Source organism: Schistocerca serialis, chromosome 3 (assembly GCF_023864345.2).
Source record: "Schistocerca serialis cubense isolate TAMUIC-IGC-003099 chromosome 3, iqSchSeri2.2, whole genome shotgun sequence".
Classification (NCBI taxonomy): Eukaryota; Metazoa; Arthropoda; class Insecta; order Orthoptera; family Acrididae; genus Schistocerca; species Schistocerca serialis.
In genome coordinates, this window is record NC_064640.1 from 258,210,071 (window position 1) to 258,229,148 (window position 19,078).

General features: G+C 44.2%; 1 protein-coding gene across 2 annotated transcripts in view; it reads right to left on the reverse strand.

The window, feature by feature from the left end:
* Positions 1–19,078, reverse strand: part of LOC126470027 (uncharacterized protein KIAA2013 homolog) — a 159,306-nt gene that overhangs the window by 101,717 nt on the left and 38,511 nt on the right. For both annotated transcript variants that reach the window (XM_050097513.1, XM_050097514.1), the window contains exons 2-3: positions 5,449–5,555; positions 5,249–5,352 (exon numbers count right to left, since the gene is read on the reverse strand). In XM_050097513.1, the coding sequence (XP_049953470.1) occupies positions 5,249–5,352; positions 5,449–5,504 (160 nt within the window). In that variant the 5' untranslated portion in view covers positions 5,505–5,555. The remainder of the gene's footprint in view (positions 1–5,248; positions 5,353–5,448; positions 5,556–19,078) is intronic.

The following is a 19,078-nucleotide window of genomic DNA, read 5'->3' on the forward strand; positions in this document are numbered from 1 at the left end:
TTGACTGGAAACAAGTGATTTGGGGTGATGAATCATTCTATACACTGTGGCAATCAAATGGAAGGGTTTTGGGTTTGGCGAATGCCTGGAGATGTTACATGCTGTCAGGTGCAGTGCCAACAGAGAAGTATGGAGGAGGTAGTGATACAATATAGGTGTGTTTTTCATGGGTAAGGCATGGCCCCTTATTGCACTTACGAAAATGCTAAATGCAGAAGAATATAAACACATTTTGCAGTATTGTGTACTACGTACAGTAGAGGAACATTTCGGAGATGAGGACTGTTCATATCAGCATGACATTGTAACCAGTCATAACACAGCATCAGAAAGGTAACGGTCTGTAGACATCAACAATCCTTAAATGGACTGGTCTAACCTAAACTGAATGGAGCCCGTGCACCGATACAGCAGGACTGTAAATTCTTTTGCACATTGGTGCCTGGACTGTCAACTTGTCTATGAACTATGGAACTTTGTTTTCTGGACTTTGTCCAGTAAGCAGCATGTGTTTTTTCATTCTTCCCAGTCACCATGGACAAATCACCTTTGCAGCTGTGCTGCAGCAGCTGATGGCTCAACAGGTGGACAGTCAAAAACAGATTTACGAGCTCCAGTCCAGGGTACTGATTCAGAAACAAACAGCCAATCCTTCACTGTATCCCACTGTCACTTTTTCATTTTCTCTGTTTCCTCTTCACCAACATGGACACCACAACTTCCAATGTTTCAGGTTTTCAATGAAACTTTGGAGCCATGTTTGGCCTTCCTACGTCAGCTCAAATGATCTTTCATGGGCCCTCACCATCAATGTGGACTATCGCAAATGACCTCTTCTCCTTGCCTGGCCTGGCACTTTGACCTATCATCTTCTTCTATCCCTTAATCATGGAGTCGACATTTCTTCCCTCTTCTACGATCACTTGCAGGACAAGCTCAAGGCTCATTACATGCTCCCCACTGTCTCTCAAGCTTCAGCATTCACTTACTCTTTCAGCATTCACTTACTCTTCTGGGACATCTTCCTGTCCTGTCAGGTATCCCAAGGGCCTTTGTTCCAAGTTCCGCCACCTGTTGGCACTGGCTCCTTCGAGGTCGGCTCTATTGCCACTCGGTTGTTGCATCAGGCTCCTGCAGAGACACCTTTCCCTCCACCACCCCCAACACTTCCAGCTGGTTTTAATGAGCCCTGCAGTTCTGACACAGCCCGCTCTATAGTTAACATCAGCACAGCCTCCGTCCATGTTGGCCCCAACACTGCCATCCCTCCCATATCTGCTCCCCTTCTTCAGGCTTCCATTTCTCCTTCATTCTGTCTTTGTTTTCAGTTTCTCGCTTCCCTCTCCCTTCTGCGCTCTCTGCTCCCACACACCTCCATGTTCCCAAGTGCATTCCCATGCACCTCGGCACATCTTTGGGTCCCACCACAGCTGAACGTGCCTGCAGTTAGTCTCCTTTACTTGCTCCTTGCACCTTAGGTTTTCCATTCCTTTCCAGGAAGCCTTCTCTCTCTGCATCCAGACCCCTTACTCCTTCAGCTGCCATCTTCATTCTTTCACGTTCCTTTTGCACATCCCACAATCTGCATCTTCCTTCGCCATCTCTGCCATCACACCTGCCACAGCGGCCACTGCCGACACCACCAGGACAGCCTGTGTTGCAACCAGCTCTCCTGCTGTTGTTGGTCAGGCTGACTCTGGCTCTGTCACTGCCAATGCCAGCCCTGTCAAAAGTGGCGTGGCACTAATTGCCAGCCCAGTTGTTCCTGCCGCTGCCATTTCCACTGCCACTGCAACTGGCCCTGTCGCTGGACTCCACAACCATCACGCACTTAACACGCTCTCCTGCATGCCAGTGCACAACTCCTCACATTCCATCGTACCTTGTCATGCACTTGAGCCCCCAGGGTTCTCGCTGTTTTTCATGTGTTCTCTAGTTTCCACCCCATGCCTCATAGTCTGTCTTTTCTGCAGCTCTCTGGCATGCACACACCATGCCTTCTGCAGGTCCTTGCCCTATGCTGGGCTGACACAGCCTCCAAGATGGCCACCCACAGCTGGAGCCCGCTGTTTCTTCCAGCACTTTCAGTGCAGCGCTCATAGAAGTTTTGTTGCAAGCCCTCTCCACAAGGCCCGACTGTTCTGTCATTATGACAAAGCATCGAATCCACCCACCACACCCACCCTCATGCTACCAGCCTCCTTCCTGTCAGTGTCTCATTTTTTACGGGATGGGAGGAGTGTTGTATATGCAGGGCTGAGCCCCTGTGTATTTGAACATGCCTATTCTGACATGACACCTGCATCCTGTGGGTTGCTGGCCCTTGGCCTGCAGGTGCTCCTCCTTCAGAAACTGTTCATGTGCCTAGTCGGTATATCAAGGGTTTGGATTGGTGCTGATTACAAATATTATGTTTACAGGCTTAATGCTAACAGATGCCACCAGGAACCACCACATCGCCCATATGCAGTGCGTGCAGCAGCAACAATAGCAGCACTGCTATCATGGACTACCTTGCATCTGCGAGTCACGAGGTCATCAAGGGCCCATGGACATTCTCCACTGCGGAGTACTTAACCCACAGTGCAACCTCCAGCGGCCGTTTATTTAGATTTTGGGTTATATCTGCCTCCGATTGAAGATGCTCAATTGTGTTATTATTGTCTTATGGGAGACTTTACTTTCTGAGGTGATGCTATAATAAAATTAATGTACATTGTGGGACTATCTGTGGAATCACCATTCTTCATTGCCATCATACCAGGTCACACCCGAGATTTGGATATGATATGCTCTTTGGACTTCGCTCTTGTTTGTGTTGCCGATTGATATGCTAAACTGGGCTAGAATATTGCTGTTGGTGTGGTATCACCTCTAGCTGTTGCTTCCATGTTATTGTATTCTGTGTAGTCTTGTGTTTGGCTCCATAAACAAGTAGCTGGTCAGCATTTTTCTGTATTGTGTGCTGCAATAAAAACATTTAATTTTTGGGACTCTCTTTGATATTGTGCTCAGGAGTTGCTGTTTTGCATGTATGGCATATGTGATGCTGCAAGTGGTGAAACAACAAAGCAGTACTCACACATGCATTTACATAAAACTGTCTGAGTTAAGTTTTAATTGTGTCCTTGAACCAATACTCTGAAACACAGGTGATATCATTAAAATTTATACCTGGGACACTCTTTTATGGGCAGCCTGTATTTTGATAAACTTTATTTTCGTAAGTTCTTGAATGTTACCAATCACACATGTTCTTTTCAAATTCTAAACAAAATAATTTTAAAGAACAAAGGGAACTTTACATACAGCTGTTTAAAATACTGCTCTTTCATTTCGAATTGTCATTCATTTGCTTTAAAATGAAAATGTCCAATAGAACCAGGAGGATCCATAGGAAATGGTGGTGGAGCAAAAATAATATATTGATTTTGAAGGTGGGATTTTAAAGAAGAAAAGTAAAAAATATGATAGACATGGGAAAAAACAATAGTGCAGAAAGTGTGAAACTGAGAAAATACTACATAGAATGTCTAGGTAAATGTGACTTTGCATGGGTAAAAATTGCTGATTCCTTTAGTTAAGTCATGATACAACCTCACAAATGTAAACATACAGTAAACAGAAATTATCACCATAGCTCAGATATGGGAAGTGCTAGCATATTAGAAAAGACACTGTATACTATAACAAGCAACAGAATTGCACACAACTACGTAATGGTGATGGTGGTGGTGGTGGTGGTGGTGGTGGTGGTGGTGGTAACAGTACCGGTGGTAGTAGTAGTAGTAGTAGTAGTAGTAGTAGTAGTTGTTGTTGTTGTTGTTGTTGTTGTTGAGCAGTGAACTGGTGAGTTGTGTACTACACTAGGGTGATTCAAAAAGAAGTGAGCGAGAGGCAGTGAAATGAAACTAGTGGAAGGGAACTTAATGCCATTTCCTACAGAAGATGGTGTAGTCCCTATAAGAGCGCTGAGAATGCAACCTCACTGCTAGGACACAGTCTCACACTCACTAGATGACACAGAGAAAACACCCATATGTTGACTGTCCACTGCACTCTGTAGTGCTGAAAGCAGAAGTGGTGGCTTCAAAAGTAGAGCACAGGGCTGTAGGGTGTTTCCTTACAGTGGAGAGATGCAAGAAAGAAAACTCATTGAAGAATGGCACAAGTTTATGGAGAGCACTGAATGTCAATTGCTATTCTGACACTCAATCTTACATCTGGAACAGTGGCTGCCATTGTAACTCACTGGTATTCAATAATGAGAGCAACCACATGCTGTTGATGGTATTGGTAATGCCATGTGGCATTCCACACAGTGCATCATCATCCAATGACATCTGCCCCCTTGCAATGTATATGCAGTGTTCTTCACTCACTTGTGCCATACTTTGATGACTTTCCATTCTCTGCACTCCTTCCACAGTCAGGAAACCCACTATACAACCCTGTGCTCCCCTTTTGAAGCCTCTATTTCTCTGTTTCCTGCAAGACTGAATGCAGTGGACAATGTGTGCACGTACTCACATTCTGTCATCATGTGGGTGGGTGCCCATGTCTTTCTAACAGTGAATTTAGGACCACATTGCTCTTATAGGGACCACACCTTCTTCCTTATGTAATGGCATTATGATCCCCTCAGTTCTTTTCATTTATCTGCCTCCAGCTTGTTTCTTTTTGAATTACCCTTATAGAAACTACAACAGTTGACAGCAACCACTGTCATTACATGTTGCTAACGGTAACTGATTTTCAGTATGACAGTCTTCTCTAGATTGAGGAACACACAGCAGACTCTTGACATGAACAGCCCAGTGCCAGCACAACCTTGTAGATGAAGTATACCACTGTTCAAGACCCACTATTATATGCCTGTCCTACCCACAACTGTCATGTTGGTGGTCAATACGAGGTATGACAACATCTGTCACACGTCACAATGAAGAATTTTATTCCCCGTGGGGAAGGGTGCTCCCTCTCGAACACAACAATTACCTCTAATACAACTGCTCACAAGTGGAATTATCAATCCACAATGAATTATGCCTGGTGGCATGCAGTGATTTAAAAAGGAAGACTGAAGAAGTAAACAAATGTAAAATAAATAATATGAGTGGTCTGCACATAGGCTGTGAGGGAGAACATGTAGAACTTAAGAAACAAGTTTTCCAATCAGTTGCCAGCTTTGTTACTATATAATTACAAGAGGCACTTCGTATTCACTTGATTTTACATTTTAACTCACCTTCATTACTAGGCTTTGAACCAGATATCCACTGAGTCATGCTTGGCCCAAAATACCGAAGAAATAAGAAAATCAATATAAACACAATGGCATACCGGCGGTATCTGAAATTGAACATCTTTAAAATATAGCTTTGATACAAAGATAATCAGCAAAAAACTTAAAAAATTTTAGTGCCATTGAAGCATAATAATACATACGTCAAATTCACATGAGCCAATGACCACAGCTTTCGGAACCAGTCAAATGGGTTCATTATGGTTATTTTCCAGTTGACTGTTGCATTCCAAATGGCTTTCACTATGTCCTTAAAAAAAAAAAAAACAAAAAAACAAAGGAATCTTTTTACAATCAATAAGGTGAAGCATACAATACATCAGATCCATGCAAGAAGGATTTGATGTTCTCCGATTTTAATTTTTCACATTTGAAATATCATTAACTTAGATATACTGACTATTCTTGGCATTATGGCCAAATTCAATATCAACTCTGTGCAAACTGTCATGACGTTCATAAAAAGAACATCCTTGGTACTCATGGGATTAAGAAGTCAACGATGAATCTAACACCACTGTGATTTGCTTCTACTGCAGATAATGAGACGCAACAAAAACATGTATGGCACGTAACTAGTTGCTACAGGGTGCATGTCTAAGCAGTGTGATTAATTCATTATTAATCACTTCATTTCTCCTCAAAGGGTAACCATTAGAGCTGGGATTTCCATGCAAATGAATACTTTGGCCATCTCGAAAGTACATGCATATTTTGATGATTTTTTCGATGTAATAGCATGAATTTAGATATTTATAATGCATATTATATCAATTTTTCTGACTTCAGTGCATATATTACAATAACTTGGATGATAGCATTTTATTGATGTTTTTATATGAATTATGCCAAAAATGCAGAACATGACTAATTTTGTGAATTTTTGTTGCTGTCTGTACACTTCATAGCAAGTTCAAACACCTTACCTCAGCTCAGTAAAAGTCAATAAACTTCATGCCTCCTCTCACTTCTGCCAATATTTGCTATCTAGGGTGAGGGATAAGAACTACTTTATTTGAGCAACTTGGATTGAAAAGTATGTTGCCAGCACTGCACAAGCTACTTCCCTCAGCACTGCCACTCACCCCGTGCACCATATCTTCTCAGCTCAATCGCCACTGAGGTGAGTTCAGTGTGATATTTACAGACTGTATCCCAATTATTATATTATAAGTAAAAAATTTAAACAATTATGAGCGGGACATTGCTTCGTAGAACTATTGTTAAAATACCGCAACAACACGTCAGTAAAACATTTCCAAGACACGTCTGTATTACGTAGTGGACCGACAATAGAACATGTTTTACTGCTGCTGACAAGCAAAACACGAATGCACAATAGAACCACCCCAGCACCCAAGCCGCCGCCACCACCACCACCACCACCTCTGACAAGGCAAGGTAACAACACCGTCAGGACGCAGGTCTTCGCCTCAACCTCATGCTCACAAACATTTGTCGGTGATCAACCAAAAAGTTCACCCCCACCACCACCTGATTGTAACCAGGTCTCCCTAATTGTACAAAGCCCTAGAGAAGTCCACCCTCCCTGTCCACCACAGACCAGTCACGAGAGACAGCAGAGTCTGTTACAATACAACTCACGTCATCCATCCGAGTGCTACAGGCCCAGATGACCCAGCTAGTAAACATTCTCGCGACAATGACTCAGCTCCCTGCCAACCTCAGATCGGCAGCACAGCAGTCGCCTATAGCAGCGACATCTTCAGAAAACTCCATCCCCACCATGGACCTAACATTCAGAGTCTCAAAATATGTGCATTTAATGCAGATAACCTTACTCACCAACCCATGAAGTTCAGATAATTCATGCAGGACGAAGACATTGACTTACGCCTAGTGGGTGAACCATTCCTAAAGCCAGGAATAAGAGTTTCTGTACCAAACTACAATTGCTGCAGGAATGATCAACCCACCCACGGGGACGGGGTCACGGAATATGTCAAAATGGGAATCAAGCACCACCAAATGTCCCCCCTCCCCCCCCCCCCCCCAAATCCGCTCCCTGATACAGCAGAAATAGAAACTGCAGCAATAGAAGTAGCTACTGTAACTGGCCCCCTAACAGTTGTTGCTGTGTATCAACGCTGCCCCCCCACCCCCACCCCCCACCCCCACCCCCCAGGTTTCCAAAGGCTAGAAGAGGATGACGTAGCTGCATTAAGCCAGTTTAGAGGGAAACTACTAATTGCTGGGGACCTGAACGCCAAACACGCTGATCGGACCCCAAGCTTCGAGACATCGAAATCAAGCTGGTCAATAACTGTAACAGCTGGCACGCACACCAGTAACAGGTATGGAGCACAGAGGAACCGACACACTTCCCAAAGAATGGAGGAAGACCGGACGTCCTCGACATCGCCATAACAAAGAATCTGGTAGCTTTGTTAAACAGAATGTCGTCGGACCCTGTGATTTGACATGGGAGAATTGCGCTCTACCTCATAGTGCGAAGCGACGTACAGGCACATTAATAGTGAGCAGTTCAGCAACGCAGTAGCTGCTGAACTTGCCCAGACCCCGCCTCCAACTGAAACCACAGAACATGCGCTAGACGGCTTCACAAAGGTGATCCTATGAGCTGCTGAGAAAGCCACACTGTCTCCTCCTCTCCCCTTCCCCGCTCCAGGTAACTCCCTCGGCACTTGCTTGTGCAAATACAGCACAAAAACAGGATTGCCAAAGAGTGGAAGCTCACCAGAAACAGAGGCACACTGAGGCTGCTCAATAGACTACAGAGAGAGCTTAAAGCAGATATCAATGAGTATCGCAAGCAGCAATGGTCTGCAGGGCTTTCAGCTCTCCATCTAGAAGACAACAGTTTATGGCAAGCAGCCAAGTAGTTCACGAAAAGATGCGCGAAAATTCCACTGCTGCATGGCGAACATGGACTGCAGTTCAGCGCTATTGACAAAGCCAACGCACTAGCGGACTTGTCCATAAAGCAATTCAAACCAGCTGAAGCACAGGACAGAGAACACGTTGCAACTGTCGGCCTACAACTGGCCGCGTATCTCGAAGCGGATGACGAAGATGACTATACACCACTATTCAGTTCTGAGGACGTGGGGCGCTGCATCAAGTTTCTGCCGAACAGGAAGGTGCCAGAACATGACCAGGTCACCAACGAACTACTAAAACTCCTCCCGCTTCTGGCCATCACCCACTTGACCAACATATTTAATGAACTGAAGCGATTGCAAAAATTCCCGAAACAGTGGAAACACACAGAAGTTATTGCGATCATGAGCGTCTCCTATTCACCCCTATACAGGACCATATCAGAAGAGAGCAGATACTGCCGAAATTCCAATTCAGCTTCCAGAAAAGTTACTCCGCTCCCCAGCAAATTATGGGGATTGGTTGAAGCAGCCACAGGTGGCTTCAATCAAAAGGGCTACTGCGGGCTTGTATTATTAGACGTAGCAAAAGACTGGCACATCAAGTTACTACACAAGATGTACTCCCTAGGTTTCCCCGGAAAGATCGACCAAATCGTAAAAAACTATATCCCCGGAAGGACTTTCTCAGTCAAGATCGATGGATCCCTGTCGACCAGGACTGTGCAGGCATGCCCCAAAGTTCGATCCTGGGGCCCGTCCTCTACAATGTGTACAATGGTGATATTCCCACGATGCAGCATGTACACACTGCGCAATACGCAGATGACACAGCATTCTTCTCCTGTTCGAAAAACAGGAACGTGGTTACCAGATGTCTGCAAACCACCCTAAATAGGATGGAAACCTGGGCTATGCAATGGTGCATAACCGTCAACTCTTGACAAGATGCAAACCATGCTGCTCACCAGTCGCTACGGCAACGCTGCCCACCAAGACAACCCTACCAACTGCTGTGACTGCAGAGCCAAAACTAGCCAAGGAGAAACTCAGTGAAGTACCTCACTGTCACACTAGACAGGCACATAACATGGAAATGTCACATAGAGGAGCTTCGCAGATAACCTCATGCCAGGATGCAGGTTCTCTACCCTGTCTTGAATAGGAGCAGTTCCCTTGATCCCGGAACAGGTTCAGTGGTCTACCAAAGTCTCATTAGGCCGATAATGGAATACGCATGCCTGTACAGGGTTACGCAGCCAGATTGAGGGTAGATAGTCTACAAAATGTCCAAAACAGAGCGCTAAGACGGGCTCTCCATGTCGCCACGTGATTCCCGATGGCAGACCTACAGGAAGCTGCAGGTATTGAAAGGTTAACAAAGCATTTCCGCACCTTGGCAGAAGCCTTCTATCCCATGGCGCGGAATTTGCAGAACGAGCTGATTAATGCCCTTGGCAGTATGACTAAGACAGAGATAAATACAGATGACTAAAATCACTACGGTACTTCTGCAGTAGCAGAATAGATAAGATAAACTCTCACAAAGAAAAGGTACGAATGAAAAGAACAGCCCATCAAACACCAAACACAACAGAGAGGGAAATGTCCAAGAGCGACAACACCATTCACAAGCACAACCTCTTGAGGAAGAGGATAAAAAGAGAGAAGAGAGAGAGACAAAGGAAAGAGGTTGGATTCTGTACCGCCCAGAATGTAATGGGCATTGACAACTGATACATTTGTACTGAATTACACAAGGCGATCCAAAAGTTTCCATTCAAAGGCCGTACAATCCAGAATCGGTATGCCATCACGCAAAATCGATGTTAGCATTGAGGCAATCATTCTACAGACAGACCAGGTTGAAGGTACTCATAGTATTGGGGAAAGGCGATTTCTACCACAAAGTACCATTATCCTAGAAGGCGGCGGTGACGTCATCCAAGATGGCACCCATGACGTCATCTGAAGACGTCATCCAAGATGGAGGATTTTGGCGGGAAGTTTAAATTTCAGTGGGAAGATAGGTCTAGCTCCACGAACCTAACACTCTCCCCCCAGAAAATGGCGGGAAGTTCAAATTCCCTCAGGATAATGCAGCCTCCACTAACCTAACAAAATGGCGGGAAAGAAAACATAACAAAATGGCGGGAAAGAAAGAGCAGTTAGGGTCAGCGATTCCTGTCAGACGAGGATGTGCAGCAGGCAGTTATGTACTTCTTCAAGCAACAGGACACTGTGTTTTACCAAATGGGTAGTATTAGGGCAAGGCGGTTCTACTCCAAAGTACCATTATCCAAGATGGAGGCGATGACGTCATCCAAAATGGTGGCCGTGACATCATCTGATAACGCTGTGATGTCATCTGATAACGTCATTCAAGATGGCTGATTTTGATGGGAGGATAGGTCAATTGGGCTACCTCCACTGACCTAACCCCCTCCCCCACAAAATGGTGGGAAGTTCAAATTCCATCAGGATAATGCAACATCTACTAACCAAAGAAATGGTGGGAAAGAAAGGGCAGTTAGGCTATCCCCATTCACCCAAGTCATCCAACCACCACCTCTTCCTAGGGCCTGGCATGAAGTTTGAATTTTGGTGGTAAAGAAAGGTCACTTGGGCTATCTCTACTAACCTAAGAAAATGGCTGGAAAGAAAGGGCACTTGGACTACCTCCACTAACCTAAGTCACCCGACTGCCACCTCTTCCTAGGGATTGGCAGGGAGAGGACTCAACCTGTGCTCGACATAAGTCTTTATTATTTTGTATGCACTATTTTATTTAAGCAATTAGAGGTACTACCACCATCCAGTGTTGTCGCCAAGGGGTCCTCACTCCAACTGACCTAGTACACAGTACCAAAACCAGAGAGGGTGCTGTAATCCCTCCTATGATGTAAACCAAGATGGTGGGGGGAAATGGCCGGAAACAGTGTGATCGCCATGGGGTTCGGACTCCAACTGACATAGTACACAGTACCACCACCAGAGGGCGCTCTCATCTGTGATGTACTCCAAGATGGCTGCCATGATGTCAGCTGATGACGCAAGTACCGTTATCCAAGATGGTGGGAAACAGCGTGTTCGTCACAAGGTCCAATTGGCCTAGTACACAGTAACACCATCAGAGAACGCTGTCGTCTGTTCTGTGACGTAACCCAAGATAATGGGGGAAAATGGCGGGAAAAGGCCTCTGACTGTGCCGGTCATAAGTCTTTATTTTGCAGGCAGTGTCTCCACCAAGAGATCTTGAGTCCAACTGACCTAGTAAACAATACTTACACCAGAGAGTGCTCTTGTCTGTGAAATAACCGAAGATCACTTTCTGGAGAGGAAAATGACTCAGCCTGTGCTGGGCTCCTGTAGAGAGTAAGGAAGGAGTGTACTTTATTTATTTTGGAACATTTATTTAGGGACGGATTTTGAGAGATAGTATATTTATCACACTGAAACAAAACACTCGCCCTGATGTGCTTGAGGTCAAAATCCACAGTCTGCACACCTGAAAATTACTCATAAATAACGCAACATACACGATTGATAATTGTAAACTGTCAAAATAATGCATTCTACAGCCTACACACATGTGTGGACATGCTCAGTATTCATAAACAGTCCACATAATGCATAGCACAGCCTACAGACCTGTAAACTAACGCTCTGCAGACACGCAAACAACTCCTAAATTACCCAAGTAATTTCAGTACAGACCTGCAAGCTGCTCCTAAATAATGCAGTACACCAATGCGCAGACACGAAATCAACTCCTAAACTGTCCAAATAACGCATAGCACAGCTTACAGACCTGCTAGTAAAATAATGCAACAGTCACGTAATCGATGCACGCAGGCACCGCCCGCCGGCCCTGACCATTGGACCGCACAGGAGGCTACCAGCAGCCCCCGCAAAGTGATGCAGCCGTCACTCAGCTGTCAAACCACGCACAGGTCCCACAAGCATGAGGCGGCGACATCCCTTTCATAATTGACACCTGAGAAATTCCTCTCGAAATACGTGTTCACCTAGGCACCATTGCCGACACGACCGGTCGGGAGCGAAGATCTATTTCCCAAGTGTACTGATGCCGCTGTGAACCACCGCCAGACGCAAGCCAGTGCGAGCCACCACACTCACGCCACTGCTGCTCTGGTGACCTGTCAGGGGTGCTTGACCACTGACCTCGCTGGGAAATATCTCGTGCTGCGAGGGGTAGATACGATGCTGTCTGTCTTCGTGGTATATGTACAAATGATGTAAAAGGGATGATTTTGTATGGTGCAGTATAGGAATTATACGTTTACTACATCGACATGGTACGTGGTGATATATTGCTAGGTTGGAGATCAGATTCACGCACTAATATTCAAGCTCCTGTCCTCAGTTGGAGAGCAGTGTGATTGAGTAATAGTTTTTCCGTATTTGACGATAAGTAGGGGCACTTAACAGGGCTTAATTGTTTGTACAATATGGCGATCTGAGTGAAATAGTTTTTTTCCCGCTGAAAGTCTCTTCTGCAGAAAGAAAGAAAAGGTGGACAGTGCTTCCACACCAGAGAGATCAATAATTTGCAGGGTAAATTCGATAAGAGCCAATCATAATGCTCGATTCATTCACAGGACATATTCATGCTGGGATATAGGAGTCTCTTCATAGCAGTGAGAACGTTTGTGTATGTTGAAAGCAGGAAGGGTAATGTGATGGACGGGATGCAACATTAGGATCTTCAGGAAGAATGCATTTGAGATTATTCTGCACTATTATAGTAAACAGGTTCTGGTAGGGCAAGAATTTCCGTTAATACAAGCTGAGACATCAAGAAAGCGAGCGTTAACTATTTCTGGGACTCTATACAATTTCTGACTTCGTGGCATTGCGTGAGTCACGCTGGACAGTTAAGTATGGTTAGACGTGTCTCGCATGTCACGCCAGGAACAATGCACCCTGTTCTATTCGGTGACATCAGTATCCCCAGGTATCGCATCAGCAAGGGTACAACACACGTGCTGCCCAGAGATGTCTCTCATATGGGACTGGTGTGAGTGTGTGCTGGAGTTCTTTGACGTCAATATAACACATGGAGAACTCTAACTGTACACCCAAAAATAGAAGCAACTTTCACCTGCTCACTCCAGGTAGCATCGGCATGACAGTGGTGGCTCACATTGGCTTGCGTTCAGTGGTGGTTCACGGCAGCGTCAGCGGACTCTGCAAATAGGTCTTCGCTCCCGTTCAGTCACGTGCATGTGTTTAGGCTGTGGAATGCATTATTTCGACAGTTTACAATTATCAAGCGTGTCTTTTGCATTATTTATGAGTAATTTGCAGGGATGCAGGCTGTGTATTTTGACCTCAAGCACATCAGAGCGAGTGTTTTGTGTTAGTGTGATAAATATACTATCTCTCAAAATCTGTCCCTAAATAAATTGTTCCAAAATAAATGAAGTACACTCCTTCCTTACTCTCTACAGCAGCCCAGCACAGGCTGAGTCATTTTCCCCTCCAGACACTGATCTTCGGTAATTTCACAGACGAGAGCACTCTCTGGTGTAAGTATTGTTTACTAGGTCAGTTGGACTCAAGGTCTCGTGGTGGAGACACTGCCTCCAAAATAAAGACTTATGACCGGCACAGGCAGATTCCTTTTACTGCCATTTTCCCCCACTGTCTTGGGTTACATCACAGAATGGATGACAGTGCTCTCTGGTGGTGTTACTGTGTACTAGGCCATTTGGACCTTGTGGCGAACACGCTGTTTCCCACCATCTTGAATAACAGTACTTGTGCCATCAGCTGATGTCATGGCAGCCATCTTGGATTACGTCACAGATGAGAATTGCCCTCTGGTGGTGGTACTGTGTACTATATCAGTTGGAGTTCGGACCCCATGGTGACCACACTGTTTCCGGCAATTCCCCTCCACCATCTTGGATTACATCATAAGAGGGATGACAGCACCCTCTGATTTTGGTACTGTGTACTAGTTCAGTTGGAGTGAGGACCCCTTGGCGACAACACTGGATAGTGGTAGTACAAAATAATAAAGACTTACGTCGAGCACAGGCTGAGTCCTCTCGCCGCCAATCCCTAGGAAGAGGTGGCAGTCGGGTGACTTAGGTTAGTGGAGGTAGTCCAAGTATCCTTTCTTTCCAGCCATTTTCTTAGGTTAGTAGAGATAGCCCAAGTGAAATTTCTTTTCCGCCAGAATTCAAACTTCGCGCCAATCCCTAGGAAGATGTGGCGGTTGGATGACTTAGGTTCGTGGAGGTAGCCTAACTGCCCTTTCTTTCCCATCATTTTCTTCCCGCCAAAATCCGCCATCTTGAATGACGTCATCAGATGACATAACGGCCTCCATCTTGAGTCTTCGAGGCCTTTTATAAGGCACCGAAGGCATGACAATCGCATGGGGAGAGATGAGAACTACAGGGTGGGTGCTCTAGTATCACCCACTTGAGTAAGCGTAACTCTGCGTTACGACATTTGGAGTATGGGGACATGCTTTAAGCACGGAATTGCTGCCCCGTACAGATTCTTCATTCTGCGATGGACGTTACTGGCCAATACAAGAATAACAGAACGTTGGTCCTGTTGGAACGAATTTGCTAATAACATCGTCATACAAGTAGTTCACGTTTCCGCATGCACCGCACGCACGTCGCAAAGACACGAATGCCACACTAATCGCCTGCCTACGTGTCAGTGCTTACATACCTGCATCGGAGTTCCGCTACGTTGCATATACGCCACAGCAACGCCCTCCGACAGAAACTTTTTGATCGCCTCCAAATAGGAATGCAAGAAGAGACCTTGTGTCATAATGCAGGGCGGTGCTGCCGTTTACTGTGACTGTTGCAATCAGGATGTACGCAGATGTGTATTTAGTCTATTATTATCAGGCCATCGCATATCTATATTACTAATACTATGCGATTTTCCTGGAACCCAGGACCCAATAACAGTGACAGGTTGCGTAACTAATAGATCCCAGCGACAAAAATTTGATTTTCAGCATTTCGCATGATTATTGACCGAATTAAAAAATTGTAAATACTATCATAATCTACTCGTTAAGAGATATAATCTTACGTTAAAAGTATTACAGTTACATACTCTGTGTTTGTCTTGACGCACCATACTAGACGGCGCGCAAATACCCGGACTTCACTGCCCCAGCATCTGAGAATGAGAGAACTTCGCTACTTCCAACAAACTTTACGCATAATTTTACGAAACGTTTTCTCGATGACAGCCCCCAAAAAATAATGAAAGGAACAAAGTTCGTCCCTTACTACATTTTCGCCGTTGATACAGCAAAACTTCACCATCAGACACAACATTTTAATTTATCACTTATTATTACCAACTCTATTCACAACACAGTTTGCAGACAGAACCCACATATACTACTGGAAAATAGATGTAGAATTGTATCATTGTACAAGTCATAGTTCAGAAAATGAGATAACACAGAAATTTAGATGCGTGAAAAACTAGCTTCAGCTTAAAATGGCGCGCACACATACACACACACACACACACACACACACACACACACACACACACACACACGGCTCTGAGCACTATGGGACTTAACTTCTGAGGTCATCAGTCCCCTAGAACTTAGAACTACTTAAACCTAACTAACCTAAGGACATCACACACATCCATACCCGAGGCAGTATTCGAACCTGCGACCTTAGCGGTCGCGCGGTTCCAGACTGTAGCGCCTAAAACCGGTCGGTCACCCTGGCCGGCTAAATGGCGCACAGTGAAAATTCAACATCAGGCATGTTTTAATTTGTTACTTCTTTACTATAACTCTATTCGCAACACTCTTTCCACACAGAATCTATACTACACCTATCACTGGATGTACCTGCAAAATTATATTACTGTATGACACACAGTTCAAGAGATATGACGTCATAAACACTGACATTGCTTAAAATGGAGCGCAAATTAGTCATATTATATAAATTCAGTGTTCCATAATGAGAGCATTTAGCGACTTCCAGTAAACTCTGTGCATGATTTCAAATCTTTTCCAAACTTTTTCTCGCTTACATGCTTAACGTCAAATATGTAACACATCATCTCATCTGTCAAGTAATCAGACCGTTTGAAACTGTTTTACACAGGGGAGTTAGATTCTTTAAAGAACTGAAGGGTTACTGGTTTTAAAGAATATACGACTATTTTTGTACATTTGTACAAAAAAATCAAGCCTAGGGTTGCTATATGTCCCAACTGATATGGAATATTCCGATTTTGCACTCTTTGTCCCGGTGTTCCAAAAAGGCTCAGTCGGGACGCTAAATGTCCCGATTTTCAAGTAAGCAAATCGAAGATTTATTTCTAGTAGTAGTTCAATATAGTTATATGTATTATTATATCCAATATAAACAACAACCAGCGGCTTACTCTCATACTATGTATAGTTTATTTGATTGTAGTTGGTTCAAATGGTTCAAATGGCTCTGAGCACTATGGGACTTAACATCTATGGTCATCAGTCCCCTAGAACTTAGAACTACTTAAACCTAACTAACCTAAGGACAGCACACAACACCCAGCCATCACGAGGCAGAGAAAATCCCTGACCCCGCCGGGAATCGAACCCGGGAACCCGGGCGTGGGAAGCGAGAACGCTACCGCACGACCACGAGATGCGGGCTGATTGTAGTTGGCAACGCTGTGTAACAACCATTATTCATATTATGTAAATTGAAGGTGGAGGAAGGAGAAAGGAACTATTGATGTCAGCTACATTGGGACTTCATGCGGAATCAGAGGCGACGAGCGAAAATGTGTGCAAGATCAGGATTCGAACCTGAGATCTCCTGTTCACTGGGAGGTTGCGTTAACCACAAGCGCCACCCGGACACATTGTTTATCGCTGATCCACACTCCTACCTATCGGCACCTATCCGCTGTCTCCGTGCATGTTCTCCATGTTCGCTGCTTTGAGATTCCTGCAGGAGGTCGAACGTATTGTGTGTCCGCAATGAAGGTGGTGGATAACTGCCCACCAATTATATGAATGCGTGTTTTATGTTCTTTTGGATATGTCTGAAAGCTCATTTGCTATGCATTCATCTAACCATTATTCACTTGTTCATATTTTTGATTAACTTGAGTTCCGTGAATCCGTTTACTGTTGCAGTGCTTGTGTGTCAGTTCTCATTGTTTTGTGATGCCAAAAGTGAAACGTAAGTGCTCTTCCATTGACGGATACACAGAAATATGGCCTTTCATTAAAAAAAGAGGCAAGCGAGATAGGGAAGCATTCCGCAAACTTTATTCCTGTTATTTTTCAATCGAGCACGGTGGGAAATCTGATTCGAGATCCACAAGCACTAAGAAGTACTCAAGGAAGAGGCCTCCAGTCCACGACACATTTTTTTTTTTTAACCCGATACAAGAGAGGAAATGCTCATATTATGCTGAACTGACAACAGGAAATGAACTGTAAAACATTACCTTTCACTCAAATCACCTGATTACACGACGAAATTGTGTTCAGTTATGTATGCCGAGTCTGTAAGAGCTAAAAATCAAAGTGCTGCAAGAACAAAAGCCACTGCAATAATCAAACATATACTTGCTCCTCATTTTGTATCAATTTGCACTTTGAACTTGAGAAACCCTTCGTTTTACGGACTAGCAACTGAAGGCGGCAATCACAACGCACTGAAATTGTTTCCAATAGTTGTTCAGTATTTTGATGCAGATGAAGGGTTAAAACTAAACTAATTATGGTGGATTCTGTACAAAATGAAACATTGGACACTACATCCGACTTATTGATTTAAGAACTCAAAGATCTTAAAATTAATTTAAAAGATTGTGTAGCATTTTGCGGCGAAAACTGCAACACCAGTTTCGGGTGTGGGGCGGGTGGAACCGAAGAGGTGATAACAATATAGTCAGTCGTTTAAAAAGGAAACTTGGGAAGAACTTGGAAGGAGTAGGCTGTCCACCACACATTTTACATAACACTGTTTCAACTGTTGCAGACATTTTATTTATTGACATCGAGTTAATTGTCTTGAAACTTTTTAACTATTTTTCCATCTACACAATGAGAACTTCAAAAACTTGCTGACTTCTTTGAATTTGTGGATATCTGTTATTGAGAACTTTAGTCACACTCACCGAGCGAGGTGGCGCAGTGGTTAGCAGACTGGACTCGCATTCGGGAGGACGACGGTTCAATCCCGTCTCCGGCCATCCTGATTTAGATTTTCCGTGATTTCCCTAAATCGTTTCAGGCAAATGCCGGGATGGTTCCTTTGAGAGGGCACGGCCGATTTCCTTCCCAATCCTTCCCTAACCCGAGCTTGCGCTCCGTCTCTAATGACCTCGTTGTCGACGGGACGTTAAACACTAACAACCACCACCACCTTTAGTCACACTCTAAAACTAGATGGCTGTCTTTAATGTCTGCATTCGAGAGAATGTTACAACTGTGGAAAGTTCTGAAAACTGTCTTCCTGACAGAAGAAGAACCACCGCAGATCTTGGTAGAATTTTTGTCTGCTCTTTTAAGTAAGACTTACTTTTGATTTATTCACCATCAGCTGAGATTGTTTAGTAATCAAATAAAGAAATTTGATAGTAGTAACATATCTGTGATTGAAGTGAAGGTCATTATTGAGTATAAAATAATTTCACAACAAGATAAATAAAACTGTTGTTATCTGACTATGAAAACTAAACAAATTTTTGAAAAATGTAGATCATTGGCTCTGAAGTAACCACCGAAAAATTTCACAGTGACGTAAAAGAGTTTTATGAAACTGCCGTCATTTTTGAGTGGATGTGTATGACTAAATTAGTGGAATGGGAAAATATACAAAGGATATTGGTTTATTTAAAAGGAAAACAAGTGGATATTTGTGAGTCA